The sequence below is a fragment of the Ipomoea nil genome, unplaced genomic scaffold (genome assembly GCF_001879475.1).
Source record: "Ipomoea nil cultivar Tokyo-kokei standard unplaced genomic scaffold, Asagao_1.1 scaffold1149, whole genome shotgun sequence".
Classification (NCBI taxonomy): Eukaryota; Viridiplantae; Streptophyta; class Magnoliopsida; order Solanales; family Convolvulaceae; genus Ipomoea; species Ipomoea nil.
Window position 1 is genome coordinate 1,423,007 of NW_017617577.1, and position 21,870 is coordinate 1,444,876.

The 21,870-nt window shown below is 34.4% G+C and overlaps 3 protein-coding genes across 3 annotated transcripts; 1 reads left to right on the forward strand and 2 right to left on the reverse strand.

Moving 5' to 3' along the window:
* Positions 1-1,080: 1,080 nt before the first annotated feature.
* On the reverse strand, positions 1,081-2,023 carry LOC109183679 (chlorophyll a-b binding protein of LHCII type 1-like). The gene has a single exon (XM_019333733.1). The coding sequence runs from the start codon at positions 1,948-1,950 to the stop codon at positions 1,147-1,149; it is 804 nt and encodes a 267-aa protein (XP_019189278.1). The 5' UTR covers positions 1,951-2,023; the 3' UTR covers positions 1,081-1,146.
* Positions 2,024-4,228: 2,205 nt separating this feature from the next.
* On the reverse strand, positions 4,229-8,180 carry LOC109183678 (LRR receptor-like serine/threonine-protein kinase FLS2). The gene is made up of 2 exons (XM_019333732.1): positions 4,972-8,180; positions 4,229-4,661 (listed from the first exon to the last, which is right to left on the reverse strand). Exons 1-2 carry the CDS (start codon positions 8,099-8,101, stop codon positions 4,324-4,326), a joined length of 3,468 nt encoding a protein of 1,155 aa, XP_019189277.1. The 5' UTR covers positions 8,102-8,180; the 3' UTR covers positions 4,229-4,323.
* A 7,025-nt stretch (positions 8,181-15,205) lies between these two features.
* On the forward strand, positions 15,206-16,575 carry LOC109183641. The gene is made up of 2 exons (XM_019333706.1): positions 15,206-15,703; positions 16,474-16,575. Exons 1-2 carry the CDS (start codon positions 15,206-15,208, stop codon positions 16,573-16,575), a joined length of 600 nt encoding a protein of 199 aa, XP_019189251.1.
* Positions 16,576-21,870: the final 5,295 nt, after the last annotated feature.

Below are 21,870 nucleotides of genomic sequence, written 5' to 3' on the forward strand. Positions count from 1 at the left end.
TGTCTTTTTTCAAATTGCACAAAGACAACACACTTATAACAACGGTTAATTAAAAACCGGCCCGTTGTCTTTGACAAAAGTGTTGCATCAAAGACAACGATTTTGAACCAAACTGTTGTCTTTTATACAAAAGACAACACTTTTGTTAAAAACTGTTGTCTTTCTAGTGTTGTCTAAGTGCATTTTTCTTGTAGTGAAACTAAAAATGTTAATTTTAAATTTAACTTGCAAACTTAATTGCTGCCAAATACTTTGTGATTTGATGGCATATATCACAGTTACTTTTTATAAGGAAGATCCTTAAATTAGGTTCAAGTCTCATTCCAATCAAGAATCGACATAATTTGTCATCAACAATCATGACAAGCACCTCCACATACATACTCTGTTAGAGATACGCACTTCCAATGCAAATCTATCGCCTCTGCTCGTATCTAGGTGCCCTCGCCACAATGTAGACTTGGATGAATGGCAGCAGGTTTTGGCAATTATCTAGCTAAATAGTAAAATTCTACCCCTTATCACCCTAACCTAAGCCCTAAATCGGACTACTCACACTCTATAAACACAAACAAGTAAAGAACACAAGTAAATTTCAAGGACATTGAATATGTAGAAAATTTAAAAAGAAGAGTAAGAAAAGCTTCTCTATTGAGGAATTGAAATTCTTGGCTAAAATCCGCTTGGATCAATCCAATGTTACAAGCTAGAGATAGCACTTCCAATGCAAATCTATTCTAATCTAAGCTAAAAGTATCTAAAGAAATCAATGGAAAATCGCCTCTGCACGTATCTAGGTGATATATCCACTGACCCGAAAATTAGCTAAATTAGCTGAAAATCGCAATAAAAGGTCGAGCTGTATGAGTGATCAAGCATAATTGATGTGAGGATGTGCGATCAATACAAGCAATTGTATGTGAATGATCAAGGTTCAGTTGGACATATATAGAAGTTGCAAAATGGGTCTTATTCATTTAATTTTGATATCTCCCAATTTGTTTTCAACCAGTTTTACCAACTATACAGTGATATTTGGATGAACCACAAATTTAAAGCAATAAGAAATGCAGGAGCAAAGAATTCACACATTATCTATTAGATCAAACCAGTTCAATACATCACACACTAACTCTCTACTCATATTCACTTTCCGGGAACAAAGTTTGTGGCATAGGCCCAGGCGTTGTTGTTAACTGGGTCGGCAAGGTGGTCGGCGAGGTTCTCCAATGGGCCCTTTCCGGTAACGATGGCCTGAACGAAGAATCCGAACATGGAGAACATGGCAAGTCTGCCATTCTTGAGCTCCTTCACCTTGAGCTCGGCGAAAGCCTCTGGGTCGTCAGCGAGGCCCAATGGGTCGAAGCTGCCACCGGGGTAGAGTGGGTCGGTGATCTCTCCGAGGGGTCCGCCGGCAATACGGTAACCCTCAACGGCTCCCATCAACACAACTTGGCATGCCCAGATGGCCAAGATGCTCTGTGCGTGGATCAAGCTTGGGTTGCCCAAGTAGTCAAGACCTCCCTCGCTGAAGATCTGAGCTCCGGCCTTGAACCACACTGCCTCGCCGAACTTCACGCCGTTGCGGGACAACAGCTCCGGGAAAACGCATCCAAGGGCTCCCAGCATCGCCCATCTGGAGTGGATCACCTCCAGCTCGCGGTTCTTGGCGAAGGTCTCTGGGTCAGCAGAGAGGCCAGCAGTGTCCCATCCGTAGTCGCCGGGGAACTCTCCGGTCAGGTAGCTTGGGGGCTCGCCGGAGAATGGACCCAAGTACTTAACACGGTCTGGGCCGTACCATGGGCTGCCGGATGAAACAGGCTTAGGCTTACCGGCGGTCTTTCTCATGGTAAACTTGGCGTTTCCGGTGAATTCCGGGGTGGAAGGTGAGAACTTCACAGCCTTTCCGGCAAAAGAAGGGGAAGAGAGAGCCATTGTAGAAGCTGCCATTGTACTTCTTTAGAAGTGAAATGCAAAGACTAATGAAGTGTGAATTGAAAATCGAGCTCCTTTAATTTGTGGCTTGATGAGTTTCATGCTTCTTTACACTGCAGCCTATATATACGACGTGGATGCCCAATTCAAGGTCCATAACTTTTGGATCATAATCTTTCATTTTATTGGTTCATCAATATTTGACAGATTGATAATGCAAGTCCATTGGCCATCTCTAACGCCACAAATATCCTTGGATTAAAATGTCTACCAAGAAGCAGATACCAGTTGCTGCACCCAATTGGGTGTCGCCATGTGTTCAATTGGATTATTGCAATATCTTCCGGCCTTATAATCCGCAAATAATACAAGAAATGGACCATCTCATAGGTCTTAATAAATTAATACTTTATAATACAAATTAATACTTTATTGTAAAATTGTAATAGACAATTTATATGAAATAATATTACTAAACTCATATACTATATGACCAATTGTTATACCGTGGATAAGGGTCCACTGTGAACCCTAAATCCTAAATGACGTAGTTTTGAATTTTAATTTTGACGACGATCGTTTGTTGTTTAATTCACGTTACAAGTTTTTTTTATTTATTTACTGTAAAGCATGTGTATGTGTCTTGTGTTATGCGTTTTTGTGTATCATGCATGTTATGCAATTCTGTACCTTAAACGTTTGGATTCTGTACCTGAAATAAAGTAAATATAACATGCACTTTTGTGTCTTGTGTTATGTGTTTTTGTGTCTTGTGTTATGCATTTTTGTGTCTTATGTTATGCAATTCTGTACCTTAAGAATATTGATTCTATACTTGAACTAAATTAAATATAAAACAAGTGTATGTGTCTTGACTCTTGTGTTATGCGTTTATGTGTCTTATGTTATGCAATGTTATACCTTAAACGTATAAATTCTGTACCTGAAATAGATTACTAGTTGTGTAACACAACATATTGTATGTATTATTTTACAAATTTAGATCTTGTATTATGAAATTATGTCCCTATAGGAGATATATTATCTACATAAATTATATTTGAGAATAAGAAAATATATAACATGTGTATGTATGTGCCTTGTGTTGTGAGTTTTGTATGTCATGTTATGAAATTCTATACCTTAATAAATTAAAATTTGTGTTGAAACATTAGAAACTGGAAACTATAGAATCTGTTAAAGCTACGTCATTTTGATCCAGAGTCCACAATTCTTTGTGGACACTGGCCCACAATATTAATTGTCTTATAAGATCGAATTCTCCTAACCTGAACCGTCTAACATATTGAGACCCGTGAGGGAAAATTATACCATGGACCATGGTCCACCTTGTATTGTGAACTCTGTTCCAAAATGACATTCAGATTATGTGTCTGAAATGAAGTTGATCCTACAGATGTAGAATCATTTATGCACTAGACTTAAGGTTTGTCATGAAGTAAACTTGTGAATTTTTCAATTGCACTTTTTTTGGGTTTTGCAGTAGACTTATGTATTGGTAACCGTTTTTGCTCAAATATATTACTATGAATGAATTATGCATTATTTATGTTATAATGAATGTATATGATTTTTTGAAGATGTAAAACATTTTTATTGTTCTATTGCCCAGTAGAAAAAATGAGGATTTTGACAAGTTCATAACGTCATTTTTAATGTCATTTAAACATATTTATTGACGGAGGACAAAAAAAAAATTTTATGCTACGAATCCCACAATAATGTTAGGATCAAATGATTTTGTGGAATAACACATAAATCTAAAAATAAGGACTAAAAGTGGAATAACGCATAAATCTTCAACCCAAAAAAAAATAAAATTAAAAAATTAAAACTTAGAAACTGAATAAACCACAATGTCATTGTATTTAATATCATTTAAACGATTTTGTTGACAGATGACAAAAAATGATTATGTCATACAAATATTAGGATCAAACGGGAATGTTATAAAAAAAAAAAAAAAAAAACACTAAAAGTGGATTACCACCTATAAATTCAGGACCAAAAATTTTAATTAACTCCTAAACTAAATATTGTATAATGGTACCCGGGTTGGTCTTTCATTTGGAAGATTATGAGTTCGAGCCTCAGTGAAGGCGTTACTGGTTCTTTGTGTTTCAGTAGGTTGAGAAAGTATATGAACAGATACTACAATGTAATAGAGCTAGTAACTTTCAAAAAAAAAAAAAATATTGTATAAAATTGAATTGTAAATTAACATATATGATTATATGAGACCCAAAAAAAAAAAAAAAAAATTGGTAGGGTGGAGAAATAATTAGCAAACATTTCACATTTTCACCATTCCTAATTGTAAATGTAATCTACTGTCAAAAACACTGCAATTAAGTTCTGCAGATCAGATCATGCCATTTTACTAAGCTTTGAAAGAGTTGACAGAACTTCTTCCATGTTAGGCCGGTCTTGGGGGTCTGGGCAGGTGCAAGACGAAGCTAAATCCAGAAGAGCTTCCATGGCATCCTGCTTCTTGGAGGCATGTGCAGCTAGATAAGGATCAAGAATTTCAGATACCCCCCCGCTGCTATTATCAATCGCTTTCTGGACAAGTTGCCGCAATGTGATTGGCAGTTGATCCTCTCCTGTAAGTCCTGTTGGCCTTCTTCTTGTAATCAGCTCCATTGCTATTATTCCGAAGCTGAATACATCTACCTTAGTTGTCACTTTCCTCATATATGCAAACTCTGTTGTGCACATAAAGAACTAGGGTTAGCAGCATTTAAGAAGATGATAGTGATGTAGAGTTAAGTATGTAGCTTCAAGTGAGGAGAATAGTGTTGAGAATATATATATATATATGTATATATGTTGGGCAGAGGCCGGTAAGGGCCAATTCTAGCAGCATGTGGCTAGGGGATTGTTGGACGGAAGCCGGTAAAGGGCCAAAGTTCAGACCCTGACTCTCGAAAATGTGTAGCGGTATAAGAAAATAAAGTTGCGCCTTATAGCTTTTGGCGTAATGATAAACACTTGATCCTAAGAATATATATATACCTGGTGCCATGTATCCAATAGTTCCTTCAAATGCTGATGTTGATGATGTGCTACTTTCTTGAATTCCCAACATCCTAGCTGTTCCAAAATCACTTACATGGGCATTCAAGTTGTTGTCTAGGAGAATATTAGAAGGCTTCAAGTCACAATGCACTATGGGGAAATCATAACCTGAGTGCAGGTATGACAGCCCACTCGCGACCGAGACTAGAACTTCAATCCTCTTGGACAGTGTCAACCTTGAATCATCTGAGTCTGGATTGTGTATAATTCTGTCCAAGTTTCCATTCTCCATGTATTCTAAAACCAGGGCTTTTATTCTATTGCTCTCCCAAGCAAAACCGCAGACCTTAACTAGATTCCTGTGTCTCAGATGGCTCAGGGTCTTGACTTCCCTGTCAAAGCACTTATCAGACTCTGCTGAAAACTGTTTCAAGTTCAGATTCTTAACTGCCACAGTCTGTCCATCCTGAAGCGTAGCTTTATACACAGTGCTTAAACTGCTAGCTCCTATAATGTTGTCTTCGCTGAAACAGTTAGTGGCAGTTTCCAACTCCTCTCGGCTAAACCTCCTGAGGCTCAATGCAGAGGTGTATTCTGCACCTGTAATTTCAGCATCTTTTACTTTTTGTTTCTTGATGTGCTGATGAAGTAGGTAAATTGCGAACGCCAGGAGGACGAGAATGAAAACAGAAGCAAGTGCTGCAAGAATGATTATGGTTTTGTTTGACAAGCGGTGAGAATTCACACGATAGCAAGGCCTGAGCACCTGTTTCCCGCAAAGAGATGGGTTTCCATCTAAATCAGGAAAAGTAATGTTTGCAAATAGACCTGTCTCTGGAATGTGACCTTCAAGTTGGTTGAAAGAAAGGTTGAGATGCTCTAAGGTATGCATTTTGGCAAGGCTTTCAGGAATGGTGCCTTTGAAATTGTTGTGAGAAAGATCGAGAGAGTGAAGATGTTGCGTTTTTGCCAAACTTTCAGGAAGCTCACCGTCTAGTTGATTATGGGAGAGGTTCAAGTTCACGATCTCGCTAAATTGAGTGAAAATATCTGCTGGAACTTGACCAGATAGCGTGTTCCCCGACAGATCTAGAGAGAATAAGTTTCTGCATTTTTTCAGTGATCTGGGAATGCTTCCTGAGAAGTTGTTGTTTGACAAGTCTATCTCTTGCGCCATTTCTAACACGCCAATCTCATCTGGAATTATCCCCTCCAAGAAATTGTGGGAGAGATTCAAGTAAAATTGCATACTTTTCATGCTTGCCACTGATGATGGAGAAACGTGTCCAGTGAGAAGGTTGTGTGACAGATCCAACATCATCAGCCTTCTAAGATTTGCTATGCTTTCTGGGATAGTCCCGTTGAGCATGTTCCCACTAAGATCAAGCTGAGAAAGTAACTCGAGTTTCGAGACAGAATCTGGAATTGGACCAACGAATTTGTTGTGCTGCAGACGTAGATCAGTGAGTTGTTTAAGATCAAAGAGTTTCTCCGGGATTGGCCCTTCCAACTCATTGTTGAACAACGAAAGGCCTTGCAGGTTTGCAAGCTTTGATAGCTCAGGTGGGATGGTTCCTGAAAAACTATTTTCATATAGCTCCAAATCCATCAGGTGGCTCAAATCACCAATCTCTCTTGGGATCGGCCCATCCAACGAGTTATCATCTGCCCTCAGGATACGCAGATTGGATAGTCTGCCAATATTCGATTTCAGTTTTCCACTGAAATTATTTTGACTTAAATCCATCACCTGAAGCATCGAGCAGTCGTAGAGGTCATCCGGGATCTCCCCCGACATTTTATTTCCACCCAAAGACAGGTAAGTGAGGTTTCCTAATTCCCCGAACCCAATGGGTATGTTTCCCGAAACTCTATTATTAGTTATACTTATAACTAGAAGACGTGTGCAGTTGACGATACTGGATGGGATTATTCCTTCCAAGAGGTTGTCATTCATGGTAAGGTTCTGTAAATTACGTAGCAATCCTATGTCCGATGGAATCGGGCCAGTCAAAGAATTGAAACCAATGGAGAGATATGTTAAGGTTGTCAAATTTGTTATGGATGAAGGAATATGGCCAGTGAATCTGTTGATGTGGAGAGTGAGAACTTGTAGTGATTCTAAGGACCCTATCTCAGAAGGAATGGTACCGGTTAACTCGTTCTGGGACAGCCCCAAATGGGTTAACGATTTGAGTTGAAACAATGATGTTGGGATTGAGGAGTTCAACTTATTCTTGTACATCCTCAGGATTTCCAAATTCTCTAAGTTCCCAAGCTCAGGAGGAATACTTCCTGTAAATTCATTGCTAAATATATTCAAGATGGAAAGATTCCTACAAAAACCGAGCTCAGATGGGATTTTCCCCGAAAGGAAGTTGAAATGCAACTGAAGAATTTGCAAACTGGACAGGTTACCTATTGCTGGTGGTATTGGTCCAGATAACTGGTTCTGGCTCAGATCAAAAAACTGCATGGCTTTCAACCTACCAATGGATGAAGGGATGGACCCAACCAAGGTGTTACCATAAGCGACGAATAGCTCGAGGTTAACCAGATTGCCAAAATCGGCAGGAATCGTGCCTGTGAGGTTATTGAAACTGAGACTCATTTGTAACAAGGAAGTGCAGTTGAATAAGGTATGGGGTATACTCCCATTAAGAAAATTGTTTCCAAAATCTAGACTCTCCAGGTTTCCAAGGCCCCCTAGCTCAGATGGGATTGGACCCGAAAGAAAGTTGCCAAAAAGTGTGAGCTCAAGAAGGTGTGAGCAAAGCCCCAACTGGGGAGGGATTTTGGCAGTGAAGAAATTCAAGGTGAGATCAAGAACCTGGAGATTGGAGAGGTTTCCAATGGAGGGTGAGATCTCCCCTTTCAACTGCATATCAATGAGGGAAATGTTGACGACCCGAGTCGACGAAGGATCACATGTGACTCCAGTCCAGTTGCAGTGGTGCTTTGCATCAGTCCAGTCCACAAGACTGCCCAAAGGGTCATCAAGAATTGAGGCCTTGAAGGCTTTCATGGCCTCAACTTCTACTTCCAAGCTGCCTGCTTCTCCTGCCAGAACCATAATGAGCAAGGCAGAAGACAATATGGCTAGTGATAAACATACTTTCTGTGACATTTTTAGTTTTTCAAAGGAATGAAAATACTTAATGGTTCAAAGTTGAATAAAATGGCAGTATATATTGAGATCTCCAGTGTGCTAAAGCTTTAAAAGGACTCCACTTGTTTGTTAAATATATCTAGAAAAAGATTCTGCATTCTTTGCATAATGGACCCCAACATGATCTGGATCAATTTTGACTCAACTTCTTCCAGAAAGAAACAAAAACTACACTAACATTTTCCATTGTAATGACACTATTAAGTGCTGCAAGTATAATAGGCCAATTATGACCATTCACTATTACAAAAATAGCATATAACGTCCGACATATCACGTATCGACATCAAAATATTTAATGAATTCAAAAAAAAAAAAAATTTAAAAAAATTTAACGTCGATTTTTCAAATTAACCGACATTGTTAATAATTACGAGATTTTTATTAATTTTAAAATTCATACGACGTCGATATTTTAAAAAACCAATGTCGTATATTATATGAATCTTTTTATTTTTAATGAAGATACGACGTCGGTTATATTAAAAAAACCGACATCGTATTTTAAAATGTTTTTAAAATTTTTTAATGAAGATACAACGTTGATTTTTTAAAACACCGATGTCGTATACTTTAAAAAAAAAAAATAAAAATAATAATAATATATACGACGTTGATTTTTTGAAAAATCGATGGCATATGTTATACAGATTGTTTTATTTATTGAGGATACGACATCGATTTTAAAAAAAAAAAAAAAAACTGCTATAGTATGTTATTTTTTTTAATCAAGATACGACATCGGTTATTTTAAAAACCAGACATCGTATCTTTTTAAAAAAAATAAATTAATTAAATTTTTTAAAAAATAATAATAAAGATACGACGTTGGTTATATTAAAATATCGATTTTTAAAAATAAAGATACGATGTTGGTTTAATAGGTCATTTATGACCATTATGTTGTGGTTTGAAACAGAGGTAATGGTTTTCGTTACATAGCCTATAATGATGGCACGTAGGCTATTTAAGCATGGTCCTCCACTACTCCTGTTACGGTCTCACAATTACACAATCTAGTTTCTCAGGAAACTAATTAAGTGATAGACAAAACTCAATTCCTTACCGTTCTTCAAGCAATGCAACGGAGAATATAATTATGGTTGGAGATGCTCGATCATATACTTTCACTATCAATGTTAGATTAATTTTTTGTATTTTACATGTATAATACATATATTGATTTCTATATTTCTAACACATAAACCATGAGTGTACGTACTTCCATCTCCCCTACCCATGACTGAGAACCGCACATAGAGTCCACTATTGTCAACTCACGACGTTTCCTCGTAAGTTATCACAATATAAATACTTTGGGAATTTTTACTCACTACTTGTATATTATATGTGTCCACACTATATGGGTACATCTTATTTTATCTTATCTTATCTTATAACTATAATAAAGCTATATGGTTTGAAAAGTAATTAATGTTACAATTAATTACCAACATTATTATTATTACTAGCTATAAATATAAAATAGCCACAACATCTTTTACTAAAAAAAAAAAAAAAAAAAAAAAAAACACAACATTCGAAAAATAAAATAGCTATTTTTTTTCTCGCCCATAACAAAGGATTACATTTATTGAATTAATGGAGTTATTAAATGTTATGATATTAGGATTAAGGCTTCCGATTCTCGATTAATAGAAAATATGAAACGATGCAATATTAATTAAATCTCTAGCTTTACAATGAAAGTCTATTTGATATGCTTTTGTTATTTTTGGTGCTTCTTGGGATTACATATTAATTAAATTTTCGATGAAAGCCTATTCGATATTTGAAACAGTGCAATTAATGCAAGCCTCTACATATAATTTTTCTCCCTCTCAAATGCTTCAAAGAAATGACAGAAGCGAGAAGGGATGAAGAAAGCAAATGTTGCGGGCCGTGGGTCAATTATTGGACTTCAAAATTTAAAAAAAAAAAAAATCATTTGAGCCATAAATAAAAATTTAAATATATATAAATGTATATATCGTATGGGTCTATAAAGTTTTTCTGGATTTCTAAACTTAGGACTTTTAAAAGAAAAAAAATACATTTGAATTATCTCCACAAAAAGTGGTCTTGGACTTATAAAATGACATTTGGGTTTATGGAATGACATGTGCATAAAGAATATATTATATAATCATATAAAAAAATGTGTTCAATTAGAGTTTAAATTTACTCATACAAAATTTGAAATTTGCTTTCTAAATGTAATTATCTTAGTTATTATTCGTATTGTGAAAATTATAATATAGATGAAATACAATTAAGAATAAACCAATGTAACTATGTAAATTCTCTCTATAAGTTTATATGAATATGTACATAATTATAGATTATATTAACCATACAAAATTTTAATTGTAATTTTGTATTCTATAAAAATAATAAATACTTGACCAATGGAAGCTCAAAAATATTATTATATTAAACAATTTAAAATTTTTTTATTTTTTATTTTTATTTATAATAACATAATTTTTTCCCCGTGCATCGCGCGGGTGAATTACTAGTTATATATATAGAGAAAAAAAAAAAAAAAGAGTTAAAGGTGAGAAGAGTCTTTTATTTAAAAAAGTGAGGATTGATATGATCTATCTATTTGAGTAAATTAACACTTAAGTAGTATTGTTAAAAATAAAAGAAAAAATAGTGGAGTTGGTTTTATAAATATTACAAATTTAAAAGTTTGTAATAATTATAAAATTGACATGTATTTTTTTTTACTAAAATTCTTAACACAATTGATGAACCCTGATAAGTTCGTCCTTACTTTTTACAGGATAACCATTTTTTCATTTGAATCCCTGTGTATATTACGGAGTATTTATTTATTGGCAACTCATAGCTAGGGTGTAAATGAGATGGTACGGTGCACATTTTTTCCAACTTAATCAAATGTATTGAGTTCAACCCTTGAAAATGCAACAACCAATTAATTAATGTCTATCTGACATAAATAAGATTAGTTCACATTATCTCCCCAACCTAGGCTCTGTTTGGCGAACCTAGCTAAAAAGTTATAAGCTAGGAGTTGAAAGCTGAAAAGCTATAAGCTCGGAGCTGCAAACTGAAGAGCTGTTAAGCTAGCTGTTATGATTGAAAGTGTTTGGTAAAATTAGCTTTTTGATAAGTTGATAAATGTAAAAAGACTAAAAAGGACATCTTCATAAAATTTAAATTAGTTTGTTTACCTATTAAAATTTAACATTTTGTTTTTAAAAAATTAACATTTTGAAATAAAACTATTAGCATAATCATGATCTAGTATCTCATAATGAAGTAGCAATATTGTTGCAAATATAATAATAATAATAATAATAATAATAATAATAATAATAATAATAATAATAATAATAATAATAATAATATTTGAGGTGAAAGTTGCAGATAAAGGAGAAGAGAAAAGAGTTTTAATTGGGAAGGGTAAATTATGCCATTTCTTTAAAATAATAAGGATAAAGATGGAAAAAAAGTTAGGAAGCTAGGAGCTTATTTTGAAACGTTCCAAAATAAGCTCTTATTTTAAGCTAGGAGCTTATTTTGGGAACATTACCAAACAGAACTTATAGCTTATTAGTAGCTTAAAATAAGCTTTAAGCTTCTAAATAAGCTCTGCCAAACAGAACCTAAACAAGTATACTTAATTTTAACTCAATATCAAATCTTATAGAAACTAAGTTATTTCTATGAAACCACGAAATCTTTACAAAAATGATAATGTGTTTTTTTTTGGTTCTCAAAAAAAAAAAAAAAAAAAAAAAAAAAAAAAAAACTTTTGATCTTTGAACTCTTCATAAAGAAATACATTTCTCTTCATTTTTGTAAAGATTTCGGTCTTTATTCAACGGACACTAAAACACATTTGAATATTCTCATTTATTATTTTTTAGTATTGAGTATTATCATTTTTCTTCTAATGCTATATCGCTTAATGAAAAATAAAATTATCTTTAAATTTATACTACATACATTGCTTTTATGAGAGTCACTTTTGAATTTTTTTTCAATTGCAATACATAAATTTATTATATATATATATATATATATATATATATATATATATATATATATATATATATATATACATACATATATGGCTTAATCAATGGTTGAGGATTTTAATATAAAAAATATGAGGTCAATTTTATAACTATTGTAAACTTTCTTTTTTTAAAAACCTATTGTAAACTTTTAATTTGTAACATTTATAAAATGAAATCCACCTTTTTTTCCCTTACTCCCAAACAATTCTCAATCGCTATTAATGAATCATATCAATTCTTACTTTAAAAAAAAAAATCTATAAAAATCTATACATGTTTGTGATATAATATGTTTATAAACTTCTATAACAACTAAAAAAAATCTGAAAACAAAAATAAAATATTTTAAAACTTATTAAAATTTGTTAAAGTTTACCGCTCTAAAAAGTTACAAAAAGGAGTTTATCGTACTTTTGGTCACACGATTATAGTGGCATTATCAGGATTGATCCACGACTATTATTATTTTTTTTTTTTGCAAAAATGGTCCTTCCCGCCTGTTTTTGTCGAAAATGATTCTTACTCATGTGAGAAATTGACGAAAAATGGGTCGGAATGACCATTTTTACAAAAACAAAAAAAAAAAAATCAAAAACAAAAAAACAAAAAAACAAATAATCACAGACCGAGATTGCAAGATTTGAAAGTCTATGAATTAATTCTGATAGTGTCACTATAGTTATTCATGAGACCAAAAGTGCGATAAACTCTTACAAAAAATTATAAAAGTGGAATACAACGAACCCCGCCTAATTCTGGGCGGGGTGTGAAATGAAGAACAAAAATCGTAATGCACCAAACTAAACGCGGTATGGGTGGAGTCAACTGCCAATGTGCGGCGACCATACTGACGCGCTAAGAACAAGATATGATATGAGTTAAAATATAATATGCAAGTTGGTCGGACAGGCCAAACATGAATTTAAGGAAACAATTTTTTAGTTGGCTCGTCGACATGCGCCTTAGGACGATAAGGATAATCCATAACCTTTTCCATTTTTTGCTGACATCCAGTTGTGTCGTTTGGATGGATAGATATTGCGATTATATATGTACTAGTTACACACGCACATTTTGCGAATAGTTTAATGTCTAATAATGTATATTTTTAAATTTGTATTTTAGAATTTATTAAAGTTAACATTGCATGAACTGCAAACCTTTTTTATTTTCTAAATATTGCAGACCATTTACAAGCCATCTATTGATAAATTTTATATTGTATTTTTTTTTTTAAAACAACCATCAAAGCGAATTATCATTGCGAAATCAAATCATGAATACAATGAAAGATATTTGCATCACATACCTCCCGACAAGTATACGAGCAAGAAGCTCTGACCAGAGCGGGAGAAATCACATTGGTTATTATATTGTATTTTTTAAAAAAATATACTCTAACATATTTATAGTATATGCTTAACAATTATGTCAATTTTGATTGGGATGGGTTCGAACCTAAGACTTTCTTTATAAAAATCAATGAGTAAGTTAAGAATAATAAATAGTTAACGAAATATTTCGTTATTAAAGTTTACACTGACGGAATATAATGCAGAAGTATTTAGGAAATGTAAATTATATAATAGAGAGTAAAGCCGAAAAAAAATACTAAAATCAAAATAATATGAATCATTCATTTCAACAAACAATTACACCAATATTTTTTAATTTCTGTAGATCTAAATTTATTGGTTCTTATTAGGTTTGCAGATATAAGGTAAATTAAGTACTAATACCGTTGTGGAAATGGATCATACAATCGTTCTACGTTTTCACATATATTATTTGCTATTGAATCTAGGCACATTGGATTATAAAATCAAATGGCTAAATTAAATATGCATGCAATAGTTAAATATGAATTGCTCTCACAGGCTGGGAAGGAGGTTCTCTTAAAAAGTGTGGCTCAGTTTATGCCTACTTTTTCTATGAGTGTTTTTTTGTTGCCTGAATCTGTGTGTTTGTCTATACAGCGTATTATAAACAAATATTGGTGGGGGACAGGTACAGATCGTGGAATACATTGGAAAGCTTGGGATAAATTATGTATCCCTAAAAAATATGGAGGATTAGGTTTTAAGGACCTTTGTGCATTTAATCTGGCCATGCTAGGGAAACAGGCATGGAGATTTCTTACGGAACCCACCACTTTGGTAGCAAGGATTTATAAGGCTCGATACTATCCTACGACCACTTTTGTTGATGCTACCATAGGGAATAACCCAAGTCACTGCTGGCGTAGTATTATGGCCACCCATGATCTAGTCTGCGCCGGGGTGTGCAGAAGGATTGGAAACGGTAGGGATACATTGATATTGGGACATCCTTGGTTGTCTGATGATCCTAGCCCTTTGGTTCAAACACACATGCCTGAGGAGTTACAAGGGACATTAGTGAGTGGCCTGATAGATCGATACAGGTACCTGGGATCCACATATTCTCAATGATTTATTTATTCCTGAGGATGTGACCCGAATCTCAAGAATACCGATAAGCCCAGATTATGATGACACATGGTATTGGATGGGGGGACACACAAGGAATATACACGGTTAAGAATGCCTATAGGCAAATTATGGGAGATTATTCTGACAACCCAGGGACTTTTGATAAATGGGTTACATTGTGGAAATTACGAGTGCCACCCAAATGGAAAATCTTTCTATGGAGGGCTGTGTCTGGCATACTACCCACCACTGATAATTTAATTATTAAACGAGTGGAGGTGGATCCTATATGCCCCATGTGTGGCACTACACAAGAGAATATTATGCATGCACTGATTTTATGTGATTACTCTAAAATGGTTTGGAATATTTCGGGATTACCTGTCACGAATATTCTGACTAATCATTTCCAATCATGGTTCGTAGGCGTGCTGGACTCGTTGACGGAAGGGCAGGTACGGCTGGCTGTTGGGATTCTATATTATTTGTGGCTAGCAAGGAATTCGGCGTTATGGGAAAGAAGCTTGCCACGGCCCACATCCACGGTGAGGAGGGCGGTGATGGCCGAGGAAGCCTTCACCAGGCTGGGACGTGCAAGTTACCAGCCTCATGCCACCGTGTTGCCGGAGAGCGACCCACACGAGCGGCCCAGGTGTTACTTCGACGCGGGCTACAGACAACACACGGGAGAAGCGACATACGGAGTTGTGCTACTCAATCACGAAGGTGTTTTTATGGCAGCCACGGCAGGAACGTTACCTGGTGCTTTTTCACCTATTATGGCAGAAGCTCTAGCCTGCAAGGAAGCTCTATCATGGCTTAAAGGGCGCGATACACAGATGGTTGATCTACTCACAGATTGTATGGAGTTGCGAAACATGATAACATCAAGAGGTACCGGAACTCGATCTTATGTTGGGGTCATTGTGGACCGGTGCAGGACAACTATGTCATTATTTACTTCTTGTTCTTTACATTATATTTCCAGAGCTGTTAATATGCATGCTCATACACTAGCTTCGTTAGCTTTCGATCAGGACCATCCTATGTACTGGGATGTAATCCCTCCAGACTCTATTACTATGTTCGTTCATTAATATACCAAGTTACTTAGCTTTCAAAAAAAAAAAATGAATCGATCCACCTTGCCAGATAGATCCGGGTCAAAATACACAATTTATATATTTAATGTTCACAAATTAAATTGTGCACATCTTATCTTATCTTATCTTATCTTACTCTATATAATAGCAAAATCTTTTTGCCATGTCAATTTCCCGCCCAATTGCAACATGTCGTTTTACTGCATTTATATTTTATAGCTTTCGTTTGAGTTGGCCATCCTAGGTGGATTTATTTGTCCAGGATAAATGCTAACATTATTTGCTTTGGTAATTTTTTCATTATCCAATGCTACTAGCCGCAGAAATCTACCCGCCAAATAAATGGTATTGATATGTATTTATGCTATGCAAATTTAGGTGATTGATATTAATTGATTGTTGGGACTTTTAGTCTTCCAATAGCTAAATGGTGCTAATTACGCTGTGATTTTTGAAGAGTCATTAAATGTGAAAATCAAATTGACTTGATCATTTAATGAACTTTATACGTTACATATATACAATATGTGGGAGGTTGAAAACGGCTGGAAGGAAGAGGCTCTCAACGCTTTACCTACTTCTGTCACCGCAAAGTTTCAACTTAAGATGATTGACCCCCCAATGTCGACAGACGGGTCGCGGTGTATTGGAGGCATGAACCCATAGGTATCTTCTCAGTTAAATCTGTCTATAACTTGATTACTGGCAACTTAACACCTATGCAGGAAAAGGTTCGGACGGATATTTGGATGCTGAAGGTGCCAAGCAAATTTAAGCTTCTTCTTTGGACTATGAATCATGAGAGGATCCTGGGCAATGCAGAATGAAAAAGGAGGGGAATGACAGCTGATGGCACCTCCACAAATGATGGATTGCGGCAAGCATTGCTCAGCGCAATAATAATAAATATACTACTGAGGACTAGGCAACAACCTTCACAATAGCATGCTGGTGGCTTTGGCGTTGAAGGAATCAGGCTCGGCCCTGGGCAAGGGCAGGCTGGGCCCTTGCCCAGGGCCCATGCTTGGAAGGGGCCCACAATCCTATCTAAACACCTTTTATATATACTATAGATATTTGATATAATAATAGAGTATAAATTTATGTCATTAAACTGAAAATTAGTTGAATTGGAAAACTCTGGGAGTCTAAGGTTTTTTATGCGCCAGATCAGGGGATCGAATCCTTGTTATATGCTTTTACATCAAAATTTTCCTAATTTTGGGATATTATTATATAGTTATTAAAATTTTAACTAATGAAATTTATTTATATTTATAATTTGTATTTTTTAATTTAATTTGTAACTTTGTGATTTTTTTTTTTTTTTTACCTTTCTATAATTATAGTGAGATTTATAATATAGATTGATTTGTGATTCATATCAAATTTTGAATATATTTCTATTCGAGTAATTTACTACTTATATTTAAAATATGTGTTATTTTGTGAACATTATATATAATGAGTTATGTATATGTAATATATTTTGTGATTTAGTTATGAAAAATATTTTAAAAGATAATTTAATTTTTCTATGAATTATCTAGTCAATGTAATTTAGAAGTCCTATTTGTCCTATTGTGCGTCATCATATTCAAATTATTCTATAGAATATTGAAATTAATCTAACAAAAAGAAAAAGTATTTATAAATATGATATCAATATAGAAGATATGTGATTTATTATGTGTTTTTCATTTGAACTATTTTATTCAATTAATTATGTTTCATATTTTATTATGAATATCTATCTTTTATCACGTTTAAAGTATTTTGATTTATTGCTCCCAATAATTAAGATTTTATGCTATGCTCTCATTTGTGAGTTTTGTATTACAATTTTTTATTAAAAATAACTTCATTATTTATTATAATTATAATGTGATTTTCTATAAACGTTTAGAGTATTTCGATTTATTTCTCCCAATAATTAAGTTTTATTCGTTTTTATAAACTATAATTCTTTATTTATGAAAGCACTGATGCAGTTATTGATTATTTTGAATTTAAGAATGCATCTAGAAATGTTTTCATGTGTATGCATAATTGTTAAAAACTTAGAATCTTATTTCAAGTTATTTAATATTGGTATTTTTCTATTATTTGATTTAAAATTTAATTATAAAAACATATATTAATTTACTATAGGGCCCATTTTGTTACTACGCCCCGGGCCTATAAAATGATAGGACCGGGCCTGGGAGGAATGCTAGAGTGTTTGGTGGCGACATGCCGGATATTAGAAGGAAAATCTGCCGGATTCGAGAAGCCGTGGATGAGATTAATGTTGTGTTTAATTGACAGTGGCGAGGAAAACTTGCGAATCGGAATCCGCAAGCTTCGTTGGGTAGCGGCTACGGCGCAAACTTGGACCCTCAATGTGGACAACTGCTTGCTGCAAATACTCCCAAGGAAAATATTGATATTCCTGTTAAACATGAGTCATTGGTTGGAATTTGGAATGGAAATTTTGTTTAAAATTTTCTTAAAAAATGATAACGACCTTAACCACAGCAGTGTTTTTCCTGTCATGAGCATTTTACAGAAATGAAGAAAATATGCATGCATTTTATTATAATTACTTATATGAATGAATAAATCTAAGTCAGAAATAAATTACTATATATGTAACGACCATATGCTTAGTTTTCATTTTTTTGTATTTTATATTCACTTCAAAATAATCAATGAATTTACCTAGAAGAGCATTTGTGCTAAGACCCTCAGATATTCATTCCCTGGCTTTGAAAAAGTAATCCTGAAAATAACATATTATAAAATTTAATTGAAAATGCAATATAGTGATAGAGAGATCACATTTGAAATATCAAAATCTCTTTTTGTAATGTGTTGATTTTTTAAATAATGAAAAAATATATTATTCGCATAAATGTATTATACAAGATCGTTAATCTAAAGTATAAATTGAAATGAAAAATATTTTTTGTGGTATCTAATTACACAATGCTTTATAATATATGATGATAGTATGTTGTTTTGTTCAATATAACAATCAATTTAATATTACAAAAGAAAAATACGTTTTAGAATGAATTTTCATGATTCATGTTTGATTTTATCGTTTTTAAAAAACATTATCGACAATAAAATTACTTAAATTTTATGACGTGCATCGCACGGGACAAATACTAGTTTAATATGTAAATTGTGTTGGAAAAAATAGGTTAAAATGATATATTAAGTGGCTATTTTGTGGTACAATTATCAGTAGGGTCCACTTCCGATTTGGGTCGGGTCAAAGTGGATTCGGGTTCTTCGTAGTGAGACGAAGAGATTGATATATTGTACGCTCAAAACGGATAATGGGTGAATGAGATATTGATTCTCAAAGTAGACCTATTTGAGTTGGAAAATGAAGGAAAAAAGTGAGCTTTTGTCCCACATTAGTTTGGAAAGAGGATTTGGCCCACTATTTATACAAGAGCTCTCTTTAAACATATTGAATTGTATAGCTTAGAGACTCTCTCTCACGCGCAGGGTGGGTGTAAATCAAATCCCAGAATGAGATTCTAAAAGCTTGGATCAAGCCTAATCTCGTGTGCACCTGCGGGCATAAGTTATGCCATTTTTGGAAACAAACAAGTTCGGCCTGAAGCTCCTGTTTCTGACTGCTGGGATTTAATTCAGCTGTTATAGGATTAATTCTTTGAATTAATTCCAATTTTAATTTTTGAATTAACACCCAGGTTAATGGTTGCTATTACAGGAGTTGTAGGGATGCCCCTAAATGCCATAATAAAGGCTATTCACTCCTCATTCCCTATATAAGAAGGAGTTGAGCAGTAGCATTTTTAACACACAAGAAAAATCATTTTTTCCAGCCTCAAAATACTTCTGCTTCTACTCCATTCTTGAAGCTGTGTTTTGCCCGTGCTCTTGTTCTCTGGGTTCGTTCGTTTGGGTGCTCAAACGCCGAACCGTTGTACGTTTTATCCTGGGAAACCTAGGCCACAATGCTCCTAGCACTTTTGGGAGGTGGCAAATAAAGTTTTAAGGAAAGAAAGGCACTCGCCTAACTCGTACACTTCTTTCTTCCTTCTCCTTCTTTCTTGTTTGGATTATGCTTTTAAGCAAAAATCCGTTCTCCCTCTTTTGATATATTAGTTGGATTGGACTTATAATCTGAGGATTATTAGTTTCAAATTTGGTTGATATATATTGGTATATCTTTTTCGTAGATATACATGTATATATAACCTTTGGATCCGTTTTATATATATTTGTGTGTATATATATTTCAAATAAATATCCAATAATATTTTATATACTTGTGTGTGTATATATAAATATTATTTTTAGAATATTAAATCGATTGTGGTTCATTATCACCAACAATCTTAAAACCTTATCAATTTTTTTTTTGAGAATGAACAAATCGATGGATTTCAAAAGTGTTGGATCCATGAATGTTGCTCATGGTGCACATTCTAATGGTCGGAACGGCAACGATGTTGCACATTCCGTGATGCCAGTTGATGGCAGCAACGTTGGAAATAATATTTCCATGGGAGTTGCAAAAGCACACGATGGTGCTCCGGAGAACTTTGGTTCACGGTCTACCGATGGCACACAATTGGTACCTATTGTGCTGCCTAACGGATCGGCTAAAAGCCACGAAGGATCCTATGATGGTGTAATGACTACATGGTCTGAGGACTATGGTAGTGTTACCAATGTCTTCAACCGTAATCGAAGGAAACTCAAGCGGAAGCTTAGCTTTCAAGAAGATTATGAGAAGAAGGAGAAATGCCACTATGAAGCGAACCGTCATCCTGGTGAGAAGGTTGAGGAAAATTTCGCTATGTCCAAAACATGTGGATGGTTGGACGAGTGAGGTCACAACCGAGGTACCCCCGATGTGCGCTATGGACCACCCTTCGTGGAGTGGACGGTTGGAAATGGAACGAGGCACACGGGTTGAAGGACTACTACGAGATAGGAATAAGGAAATGTGTTTCCAATGTAATTTTCCTATTTATTTATTTTGAATGAATGTTGTAGTATCCTTGTGATACATTTTATTGTTGAATAAAATGAATTGTTCCATTTGTGGGTATTGAACTTTGTATATTTTAAAATATTCTTGTGTGATAATTTTAACATATAAAAGATTCAATATGGGTGCGTAGAGCATCACGGAGTATTATGTGGAAAATTCTAAAATGGCTTAAAGGCCGGAATAAAATGTAACAACAGTGTTACAAGTTGAAATCCCGTAACGAACTTCGGTTCAGGTTCATGTAGAACGATACGGATTTCAAGGATCAATTTGTCAAAAATTGGGATAACTATATAATCGTGAGCGTCATAGCTCAAGTGTTGAATATTTTATATAATATTCTAAGAACGATTATATGAGTTTGGTTCAACTAGTTTTGGAAATTTGGTTGATTGGGTTTTGTTAATTGTGTTATAATTAACTTGATCAAAAATTCTAAATTATACTAGTATATTTAATTTGAGACAAAGTGTGTTTTGATGAATAGTATTTTTGTAGCACTAATGGATAGTGCAATTTAATTTGGCACTTTGAAGTGCAAATTAAAACACTGTAACAGTGCTATTAAGCACTAGGTAGAGTGCCTAATTAGGCCCTTTGGGCCACTTGGTGGCTGCACCTTTAGGTGTTGAAAACTTAAGCATTTGGTGCTTTGGTAATAGCAATAAAGGTGTTAGATTATGATTGGTCTTAATGTTAATCTACTTAGCTTAAACCTTTCATATGTGGCTAATTAAATTTAGCTTTGTAAAAGTGCTATGTGATTAGCACAAAAGGAGGTTTGGTTAATTGTGTAATTAACTAATAATCCTAGTGTTAAGTAGCACTGAAATTATAAATTAAGCAACCGAAAGGATGTTATGTGTTTATAATTTAAAGCAATGGAAGATTGCTTTGAGATCAGCGCTTTAAGTTGCAGCAATGATTCGTGCTTTGTGTAGCATGTTTCGTGCTTCATTACTAAGCACTGATTCGTGCTTCAATTTCGGAAGCACTAATTCGGGTTTGTGGCCTTTCGGTCAAAACCGAATGGATTCGTAAGTGCTGATCTGTTCGCACCTACGAGATGTGCTAACATGTAGCACATGTTTATTCTTTA

Bases quoted from the DNA above. Each gene is read 5' to 3' on its own strand.
- LOC109183679 (XM_019333733.1), bottom strand. From the start codon at position 1,950: ATGGCAGCTTCTACAATGGCTCTCTCTTCCCCTTCTTTTGCCGGAAAG.
- LOC109183678 (XM_019333732.1), bottom strand. From the start codon at position 8,101: ATGTCACAGAAAGTATGTTTATCACTAGCCATATTGTCTTCTGCCTTG. The intron at 4,662-4,971 runs GTATATATATAT...TGTGCACAACAG, and splicing joins TATTGGATACATGGCACCAG to AGTTTGCATATATGAGGAAA.
- LOC109183641 (XM_019333706.1), top strand. From the start codon at position 15,206: ATGGCCGAGGAAGCCTTCACCAGGCTGGGACGTGCAAGTTACCAGCCT. The intron at 15,704-16,473 runs GTAATCCCTCCA...ACACCTATGCAG, and splicing joins ACCATCCTATGTACTGGGAT to GAAAAGGTTCGGACGGATAT.